Source organism: Biomphalaria glabrata, chromosome 4 (assembly GCF_947242115.1).
Source record: "Biomphalaria glabrata chromosome 4, xgBioGlab47.1, whole genome shotgun sequence".
Classification (NCBI taxonomy): Eukaryota; Metazoa; Mollusca; class Gastropoda; family Planorbidae; genus Biomphalaria; species Biomphalaria glabrata.
In genome coordinates, this window is record NC_074714.1 from 52,671,112 (window position 1) to 52,682,634 (window position 11,523).

Below are 11,523 nucleotides of genomic sequence, written 5' to 3' on the forward strand. Positions count from 1 at the left end.
GCCTTTACTTTTCCACAACTAAATTCAGGTATCCATTAGAGCTGGGTGGACTCAGAGGCGCCTAAAGATCCCGAAATTAGAAATCTCAGTCTTCACCAGAATTCCAGCCTGGAAAACTACGGTTCAGAAGCCAAGCGCTTTACCGCTCACCTTTTTCAAAACTGGTATTCAAATGTATATATAAACATAAAAACTTATTTCTTTAATCATGGAGAAGTTCGGGTTAGGTGTCAATGCGTACCTACATATAGACTAAATCTAATAACTAATCTCTAGTCATAAACTGCCTTTTAACTGTTAATCATAGAACCAATTAGAATCTTCTAGAAAGATCCTCATTTTAAAACTTTTGGATATGTGTGACACAACGAAATTTAACAATTCTAATGGTAGGGCCTACTACCAAAGACTTGAAAGAGAATGCTACTGCTAAACAAGATGGTGTTGACCATAATCATGATCATGATGAAAATCACTTATCCCAACAAGTACATTCCGCTATCAGCTGAGACGACATTAACCTCGGAGAGAAACAGAGAAATGAAAATTTTCTACGGCTAATTGGAGCTGCAAAGAAGGAACACCTTGGCGAAATAGTTATTGGTAATAAAAGTCCAAGTCATAAAAGACACACACAAAAACACAAAAAAAAGATGTTGAGCATATAGAAGAAGAACTTGTTGAGCAGTATGAACATGGCTTGGAACATAGATCGGCATAGAAGGACATCTGGGGCTAGAGTGAAACACAGGAAGCAGAGATGGCCAAGAAAGATGTACCAGGGGAGAAAAAGGAAGATAACCCACAAAGGAAGATGAGAAAGGGGACGCAATCCGCAGCCATGGTGATGGAAGAGAACCTGAGGTCAAGAAAATAAAATTTATTCAAGGAAACTTGTAGACTCTTAGCCAACATAGCTTGCACAGATAGGAGCTTGATTGTGACAGAAAGATGCTTCAAATAGTGTGTACATGTGACAGAACTTCTTGAACTTAAAGTCTGGTCTGCATTTTAGTGTATTTCTAGTTATTAAAGCTACTTGACGATTTTAGGTCCATCATCTTATATATACATATATATATATATATATATATATATATATATATATATATATATATATATATATATATATATATATATATATATATATAATTCTCTTCTTCACTCAAGAGTTTGGACAAGAAGAAGAAGTAAAGGAAAAATCACTCTTTTATTTCTGAGGATAGAGTCATCCCACGAACTTTACGAGCCCTGCGTGTAGCGAAGTCATACAGTATATCATAAAAATTATATTTCCTGTATAGACCACGCTAAATAGCAAGAATTACCCAATGTTTCAAGGAGATTCGTATGAGTTTTAAGATTTTAATAATTTCCAGATATTTCCAGGACCTTTTCGTATATTTTGTAATTTCAGGAGATTTCCAGGAGCTCCTGGTAAATCTGTTATAAGTTATAAAATGGTTTAATTTAATAATTTATACACCTAGAATTAGCGCGGGTCCCATGAAATTGCGGGGCCCTCTGCGGTCGCATAGGTGCAGCGGCTTAAGGCCGGCTCTGCAAAATAGCAAAAATACACACAAAAAAAATCACAATTTAGTGTTGCATTCAGTCTTTTGATAAAGAAGATTATGTATCTAAAAAATGCAAAATAATACTCTTATTTTTGATGTTCAATTACTAGATCTAGATCTAAAAATTAAATTATATGTTACATAGGCTAGGGCTGAAAAAAATAGCCTCTCCTTCTTTTAACTACTTTAAAAAAACGCCTTGATCCAACTTTCTAAAAAATTATCACATTTTTTGTAGTGTTAAAAAGTCTACATGTCCAGTCTAGATATAGTATATATAAGTCTATGATCTACACTTTCTCTCTCTTTGTGCGTGTGTGTTTATATGTATGTATGTATGTATGTATGTATATATGTATGTGTTCACAGACCCTTAAAAATACATAGTCATGAGCTAGATTTGAAAAGGATATTTAACTTCTACATACACAATGCACTTTTATTTATTTTTTTTACATTAGAACAGGAAAAAGCTATTGAAACAACCAAGTTTTAGGATATTTATTAGGAGACGCACTGAACAAGAAAACAAAAAAAACTTGAGCCTAGCTCTCATCTTCCGTTGTACTTGACATGCGCACTGATTCAGAAAGAGAATAAATGACTGTCTGAATATCAATAGTTCAGAATCCATTCAGTAGCCACGAATAAACCTAAGAGATACACGAACTGAACACTTGCAAAGACAATAAACAAAATTCTATCTGTACGCAGCAGTCTGCCCTGGAGGTCTATCTTTGGGGAGCTCGGGATGCTGCGAGTTTTTAGAGAGTTCACAGGATCCGTTTCCTTTTGGATAGTATCTGCATCTTTCGAAGGGTGGATCTTTGAGGATAGTTTCATATCACGCTGTGAAAATGATAATTTAACAATGCTTACCAAAACTATTCTAGTTCTTTGAAATATTTCTAAAATATATATATATATAAATATTTTATGTATTTTTCTGAAAGTTAATTTTTAACTTTGATTTTTTTAAAAAATATTTCTCATTGCCTATGGCATCCAGTGCCTTCACCTCCACTGTCCCAATGGCCAGAGGGAAATAGAATAAGATTTTCAAAACAATTTTACTTCAAATCAGTGTTGTACGGGTGAGATGTATTAACGGCTAAGCTACCTAACATGAGCTCAAATCCCAGAGGACCAGGTTTAACCCTTTCTCGCCTAATTGACTTTGCCAACGTTGACTTGACGTCCATTAAACTAAATTTGTTTTTTGGATTTATAAACTTTAATTGGTGTTGTGTAAAAAAGTGCATGCATTCTCCTACAATTTAACTCTTTCTCTCCGTAATTATTTACCACATTCTGGTGGAATCAACGCTGGTATCGTCCGTTCGGAGAAAAAGAGTTAATAACAAATGTAACATTTTTTGATAACAAACAAAAAAGTTGTTCAAGTTAAATCCTAACAGGATAGTGAAATACAAATGAGCAAAACAAATAATACAACCAGAACAATAAAATAAATTACGAGAGAAAGAGTTTAAAAAAAAATTGAATCGAGCTCTAGTTCTTAGCTTTAAAGTGCATAAAGAGTGTGGGCTAGTCGGAGAGGTTTATCTATTGGAGGAGTGCATACGAAACACCTTTACCCCAAATAATATAAGCTAGACTAAATTGATTGGTTTCAATAAACATCTTTACGCAAATTTGGAGTGAAACCTGTTTAAAAAAAATAGAAAAAACTGGAAAATTGTTATATGTGTTTATATTGTTTTATTTTATAATCTTCAACTCACTGGGTGGAGGCTATACTTGTTGAGAACCCAGAGCGTAGCCAAGACCGCAACCAGCCCTTCACACAAGACTTCAACTAAAAGCATGCTCAAATAGGGGAGGTTAGTCAGACTCCTGGGCATCACGGTGCTAAACAATAGATGAAAAGGATGATTTGGTTATTACAAGACATGATCTTTTATGCATACAAGTCTTAACCTAGTATAAATAAAAAAGTTAAATTATTAAGTAACAATCCATTTATAACTGCGATGGGTACATTCACAGTAATAGAAATCTCGAAATAACATAGAAATTCGGCTAACGATGTAAGTATGGTCAATAAAAAATCAACATAGTCAATCGTTGGTATTTATAACATGATCAATGGATATTAACTCTTTCTCTCCCAACTGACGATACAAGCGTTGAACCACCAGAATGTGGTAAATAATTACGGAGAGAAAGAGTTAAAATAATTTCACCATGACAGACAGATAATGTTTTGCTAGTGAAACTCTACTTACCTACTTGACATAACTTATATTGCTAGAGAAATTCTAATTGACCAAAGTCTTTATCTTATCTTATCTTATTCTTAAGAAGAGATAATAAAGACGTTATTTCAAAAAGGAAGATGATTACGTCCTACGCGTCATGAATTATTATTATTATAGTCTTTATATAGCGCTACTTTCATGGTTATAGCATGCTTAGAGCGCTTTAGTCCAATCTCATTTGTGGACCAGTGGGGGAGGAGGAAGGGGGTATCTAGGAGTTGGTTTTGCCTTTAGGCGCTTAGTAAACACAACTTTGTCCGAGTCGGGTGTCGAACCTCGAGCCCCCTTCTAGGTAGCCAAGCCTAGCCAAGTTCAAGCGCACTTGGCCTCTCGACCACGCTTCCCACTTTTAGTCATGCATATTAACCAATGACTTAAACTCCGCCAAGTCACTGGTTTTCCTGGCTAGCTCAGGCAACCCATTCCATGCTCTAATAGCACTAGGGAAGAAGGAGTATTTGTACAAATTTGTCCTAGCATATGGGACGAGGAATGTGCCTTTATCTTTGTGTCTCTGAGTATTTTATTAGATTTTGTTTTTGTATTAACTTACCAAACAAAGGTGGCTTAGAAATATTGCCAGTGAAACTCAAATTGACACAAACTCACTAACCTGATGTAACTTAGAAATACTGGCTAGTGAAACTCTAATTGACACAAACTCCCTCACCTGAAGTAGCTTAGAAATATTACTAATGAAACTCTAATTGACACAAACTCCCTCACCTGATGTAGCTTTGAAATATTGCTAATGAAACTCTAATTGACACAAACTCCCTCACCTGATGTAGCTTAGAAATATTACTAATGAAACTCTAATTGACACAAACTCCCTCACCTGATGTAGCTTAGAAATATTACTAATGAAACTCAAATTGACACAATCTCCCTCACCTGATATAGCTTAGAAATATTACTAATGAAACTCTAATTGACACAAACTCACTCACCTGATATAGCTTAGAAATATTACTAATGAAACTCTAATTGACACAAACTCACTCACCTGATGTAGCTTAGAAATATTACTAATGAAACTCTAATTAACACAAACTCCCTCACCTGATATAGCTTAGAAATATTACTAATGAAACTCTAATTGACACAAACTCCCTCACCTGATGTAGCTTAGAAATATTACTAATGAAACTCTAATTGACACAAACTCCCTCACCTGATGTAGCTTAGAAATATTACTAATGAAACTCTAATTGACACAAACTCCCTCACCTGATGTAGCTTAGAAATATTACTAATGAAACTCTAATTGACACAAACTCCCTCACCTGATGTAGCTTAGAAATATTACTAATGAAACTCTAATTGACACAAACTCCCTTACCTGATGTAGCTTAGAAATATTGCTGTGGATGTGAACATGGTCACCAGGTAGGAAATCTTCTCTCCGGTTTTTGTCGGGATCAGAAACACCAGCGGGATCATCACTGACGTCAGAACCATGGGGAACACCACAGTGATGACGTAGTACACAGAACGGCGTTTGACCACCACCTGGTATAAGTAGTATGTCGCATTGTTCACGTCACGCCTCATGTGGCAGTAGAGGCCCGTTAGCTGCCACTCGCCTTGAATAGAGTAGTCATTGGCCGGCACGTGATTAACCTCACAATTAGCCTTCAGCGTTGAACCGAAAATATAAAGATCCTGTTTATAAAAGCCAAAGCTGCAAGTTTGTGTATCGAAAGGATATTTGTGGAAATCAATTTGGCATTGAAATGTTATATATCGCTGGATCATGGACTTAACATTCCCGTTTGATGTCACTATCAACTCGTCGTTCAGCTGGAAAGAAAGAGATTCTTTGCTTCCTATTATGACGAATATCGCTGGTGTCCAAATAGCAGACGACTCCAAGAGAACGGCGTCCATGTTGTCGTAGTCTGTCTTGTTCCAGGATAGGTCAGTCTGGTTCCATTCTGTCTGCACGTGAGCTATAATGGTCATTTGCTTGGTAGTCAGAAGATAAAAGACTTAGAAAAAGTTAATGTGTAAATTAATAATGTTATCTTTTTATCTTATATATTGCTGACGTTAGTTCAAAAACAGAAGAAAATTAGCTTCTACGCATTTCATGTGTCAATCAAGTCATGCATGTTAATCAAGACTTAATTCTGCTAAGTCGTTGGTTTTCCAGGCTGATTCAGGCAACCCATTCCTTTGTCTAATGACACGAGTTTGTTCTAGAGCATGGAATAAGAAATGTTCCTCTATATTTGTGTCTTTCAGAGTATTTCATTAGGTTTTTTTTTTATATTTGTAAATTATGGTTTAGTGTTTTATGTATTATAGCTTCTTTACTTTTTAGTATTCTGCCTTGAAGTGTCTCTAAGTTTAGTGAATCTACGAATGGTGTTACTCTAATCAAATTGGAACATTCGGTTGTTAGAAATCTCGCTAACCTATACGGCGAAATAACAGCAGCAGTGTTGGATGCGGCTAAGAGACATGTCACCCGAACCTATCCCGGCATACGGCGTAGACCCGCCTGGTCAGAACAATTAAATAGAATAGTTCTAGTCAGGAAGAGGGCCTTTAGACAAGCGTATAAGAAGGGTACCCCGGATTGCCGCAGGGAGTACAACCGTCTATGTAGACAAGATAGCGAGGTGGCCCGACGAGTGCGGTCGGACCACTGGAATAATGTCTGTGCCGGGCTGGATTTGAGAGACACCTCGAAAGCCTGGAGACTTCTGCGTAACTTGGAGGCCACAAGTACGGTCCGCACACCCGCTCCACTAATGTCGCCCAGTAAAGAATCGGTCTCTAAATCTCAAAAAAATGGCCGACTAGCTGAATAAACATTACGCTTCAATCAGCAAGTCCGAACGGAAGTCACCAACGTCCAAAGCCCTCAATAAAGAACGAAAAAAGGCAGGAGAGGGAGCCAGATGAACCAGCAACCCTGGGCACGTGCAACGCGCCCTTCTGTCGTGCTGAGCTAGATAGAGCGATCGCAAAGTCCCCAAAAACAGAAAGGCTCCCGGGGCCAGATCGTAACAGAGCTGGCAGACCTTAATAGCCGTTAGACTTTTAGAAATGAAACGATGTCTTCTTTATTTGGCCAGGTGTTGCTGCGACGCAGAGTGGTCGATACGGAGGATCCGTGTTGTTTTTTTACAGATTAAATCAAGTCTTTCTGTATGTCCTACAAAAAGTGTGTACACGTTATTTCTCCCTAACCCTCCCACATCTACTCTCGGATCAAGCTGAAACTTTTGAAAATTTATTCATTGGCCATATACAAGACATAAATACATAAATACATTAACCAATTAGTCAATTAATTACTGGTAATTAATTATTTTGTTTAAGATAAGATAAGATAACTTTTATTGATCCAATCAAATGGAAATTCGGTTTGACTACAATTGACAACCTCAGCGTAACTACTGTACAATAACAATATAGATGCACATACGAACAACATTCACACACGAAAAACACATACACACTCATAACCAGCGCTTTATAAATAGACTTCTATGAATTCTCGATGACGACATAATGTTAATTTTTTAATGTTGGTCATCCAGGGTCTATTATTACTGAATGTTTCAATGTTCCTCTTTGGTACAATCATGTTTTCACAGAACTGGATGTACGAATTAACAGTTGTTGTAAGTTCATCTGTCTAGGCAGTTGTTTGATACCAACAGGGGAAATTGATCCTACAGTAGTCACAGGTACGGTTAAACGCGGGCACGTTGCCCTGCCTCATCGTGGCGCCCGCGTGGAAACGGCCATAAGAGGAAGTGGTTAGGCTAAATAGGTAGCAAAACATGACTCCCGTGGGGATGCCCACGGGTAGACGAGAGTCAACCCATAGCACGGGCGGGGTTGTAAAAAAGTCCCCACGAACACGTCCCACATCCATGCGCTGTTCCTCAAAGGGACCGTTACATCAATGGCGGCTCCCACACAGCTAGCTTGGTACAACGAAGGAAAATGACGGTGGCTCCCAGTGCCCTCGGCCTTCGGCCATGTGCAGCCAAGCATGCGTCGGGGCCAAAGGCATTGGAAACAGCAATGTTTTACATAGGCATTGACTCGGGTCCCTCTCAAACAGAAAAGTGTTCCCACAGGTTTGTTTTTTTTTACTGTTCGGCTGGACGACCAAACAGGTTTTTTTTCAAACTTAGAGCTCGAAGAACCTTCGGCTCAGCTCTTAGACATCAACAAGGTACGGTTAAATATGAAGTGTTTCGTATTTGAACATGAATACAGCATTCATGTTGCTGGACAACGGTTATGTCTGCACTGGTTGTGGCAAAAAAGATTAGGTCGCAGCTGGGACTGCAATGCAACGGAAATACTGCACACTTCATTAATCTTTGGGCTCAGAAAGAAAAGCTTTATGATTATCTTGTTAAAATTAAATGGAATTATGGGGGAAAAAACAACCATTGCACACTGAAGAAAAATTATGACTATGTCAAATAGTACAAACTGTATTAATAAAATCCAAAATTTCATCCCAAGATGTACGTAAATAAGTAGGCGCGATGGCTGAGCGGTAAAGCGCTTGGCTTACGAACTGGGAGTTCCGGTTTCGAATCCTGGTGAATGCTGGGATTTTAAATTTCGGGCGCCTTTAAGTCCACCCAGCTCTAAAGGGTACTTGACATTAGTTGGGGGAAAATTAAAGGCGGTTGGTTGATGTGCTGGCCACATGACATTCTCGTTAACACTAGGCCACAGAAAACAGATGACCTTTACATCATCTGCCCTATAGACCACAAGGTCTGAAAGGGGCACTTTACTTTTCTTAATTATTATTTATTAATTTACCTGATTGATCTGATCAACATCCATAACATCAATTAGAAATAACTTGAAATTCAATCCAAAAGGCTGATCTACGGTACAATCAAGCTCCGGTGAAATTTTGTGAACAGCCACTGACCTATTCAGTAGGTCATTTCTGATTAGCGCGTAATTAGACACCTTTTTGCTATACATATGAACAATGTCAAATGTCATCATGAAAATTATCAAAACTAAAGAATTGGTCATAGTTCAATTTTTTCTGTCGCTTATACAGAATATATATATATATCATATATATGCAGTGCTTTTTTGTGACGGTACGCACCGGTACGGCGTACGGCACCTTTTTCAATGTGGAGAAAAAATATTACTTTTCTTGTATTTTAACGTTTATTATTAATTTATTGGTAGTTAAAGGTTATGCAATACACTGTAATATATATATATCTTATGAAATACAGACGTTACTTCAAAAAGAAGATGATTACGCCCTGCGCGTGTCTCTAGGTCCATCTAGCCATACATGTTAAGAAATGACTTAAATTCTTCCAACAGTTTTTCCTGGCTGGCTCAAGCAACCCATTCCATGCTCTAATAGCACTAGGAAAGAAGGAGCATGTGTACAAATATACACATTTTTACTCGCATATTCATGTATATCATTTGTAACACATGCGTCTCTTGGTCGGCATTATAATTTTAAGCTATCGAATGTTTCGTAAAAAAGCTCGTCATAAAAAAACAAAAACAAAAAAATATCGCTTCGTTTCTCAATGAGTTGGCAATAAAACACACCCATTACTTCAGCAAACAAAATGTGTACAATCGGCAGCTTTGTGTACAAGGAAGAACTGGATGATTTACATTTAAATTCGTCGATTTGCAATTGTGTACTTAGCTTCGTATGTACTCACCAGCTGTATGGTGAAATTAATGGGCTGAGCAGATTGTATCATAGAGACAGCATTTTAAAGTTTAAGGTTCAACACTATAATTTGATCACTAATAGTTATAGTAATTAGACTCCTCCTTCTCGGGCAATATTTTCATTGAGGTTTTTGACCCCTTGAAAAAAGTTTTCATTGAAGACCTTGCGGTCTATAAAGCAGACGATGTTAAGGTCATCTGTTTCTTTGGCCAACGATTAACGAGGGTGTCATGTGGCCAGCACAACGACCAACCACCCATTAGAGTTGGTCGGGTGCCCTAAAATTCTCGAGGGTCAAAGTCTTCACCAAAATTCGAACTCAGGATTACAGGTTCAGAAGCCAAGCGCAAAATCCATTCAGCCACCGCCCCCTCTTCAAGCTTAAATTTAAATACTCTTAATTAATAAGATTTATACATCTAAAAGCAAATGATATTTGTGAAGTGAATAAAATAATCTTGTGCGTTATATCTATTCTTTTACGTATTTTCTCCAATGTAATGTGCGTAATCTGTTTAAAATGTATCTTTTTGATATGGATAGTATCTAATTGATCTAACTGTTCCGTAAAAATTCCTTTAATCCCATGATTATAGTATTAGAACGCGGTCCACGCGATAATATGAAGGATTACTTATTAATTATGTTGTTCAATTATGTTTTACTGATATAAAAAAACTATAACCGTTTGCAAAAATGTGTTATAAATATACTACTGTAATAACTGAAAGGTGTGCGTAATACCAAGAGTTGCGATAACATGGAAGCCAAAACGAGGAAAGCGCAAACAGGGACGTCCTCGTATTACCTGGCGACACACCTTCATGGTGGACCTCAGAACAGTGGACACCAGGTGGGAGAAGGCTTCAGACATTGCCAGTGACAGAATCATTATGGAGACAGCTTGCCGCCCAATGCGCCGAACGGCGCGGGAGGACCTAAGTCTAAGTAAGTAATGTAAGTCTAATAACTGAAGGGAGGCAAAACTCAACGAGACATAGATGTTTATTTACAGGACATCACAAATACATGTAGAACAACAAGTCTTGAGCACAGCATCTTTACATCCGCTGTCCACTTGGGCGGAAATCGTTCTTCTCTCTCTAATAATGTCAACATCCTTCCTGTCTAGTCGCTGATAGTGCGCACCTTCTTTCTGCACTAGCCTGAATTGCGCACTCCTTCCTGTCTCGTCACTGATAGTGCGCACCTTCTTTCTGCACTAGCCTGGATTGCGCACTCCTTCCTATCTAGTCACTGATAGTGCGCACCTTCTTTCTGCACTAGCCTGGATTGCGCACTCCTTCCTGTCTAGTCACTGATAGTGCGCACCTTCTTTCTGCACTAAATTGGATGGCGGTGTGCATGGCAAGGTTATAACAATACATATCCATCTCCTTTGCTAATAACCTCCCGTGTTTTTTACCATTAGGATGATTAGTTGTAAAAGTGGTGCATTTAAAAAAAAAATATACTTCCATAGTTCATTTAAAAAATTACATTTTTTACTTTCAGAAAAAAAAAGTAATCTTTGCATCAGAATTTTGAATGGTCTAAAATAATACGATGTTGGATTTTCACTATCTTTTCTAGCTTAAGAGATCTAAACGGGACGGACGGAAGGACAGACAGACCACAGAAAACTAGTAACGTCTTCTTCTCCTATCGGGGGCCGTAAAAATGTAATAAAATTGTGTTCCTTGTACATGGGATCACACCATATTCAGACCTTTCGTCACTTAAGGCGCTTATTCCAGAACAAAATTAACACAATATTCTGATGCCGAAGATACTACTAAGTAAATACAAAGATTATTCTGGAACTTGGAATCACTTAAATAATATTCATACTACATAAATCTACAATCCATTTTAATTTCAATTCTTTTACTCTATTTGTCTCTCTCTCTCTCTCTTTTGAAACTGAATATTCAAGTCCTTAAATACT

At 37.7% G+C, this 11,523-nt stretch overlaps 1 protein-coding gene across 1 annotated transcript; it reads right to left on the reverse strand.

Moving 5' to 3' along the window:
- Positions 1-5,197: 5,197 nt before the first annotated feature.
- Positions 5,198-5,824, reverse strand: LOC129925980 (5-hydroxytryptamine receptor 3A-like). Its single transcript, XM_056027589.1, has one exon. It carries the CDS (start codon positions 5,822-5,824, stop codon positions 5,198-5,200), a length of 627 nt encoding a protein of 208 aa, XP_055883564.1.
- Positions 5,825-11,523: the final 5,699 nt, after the last annotated feature.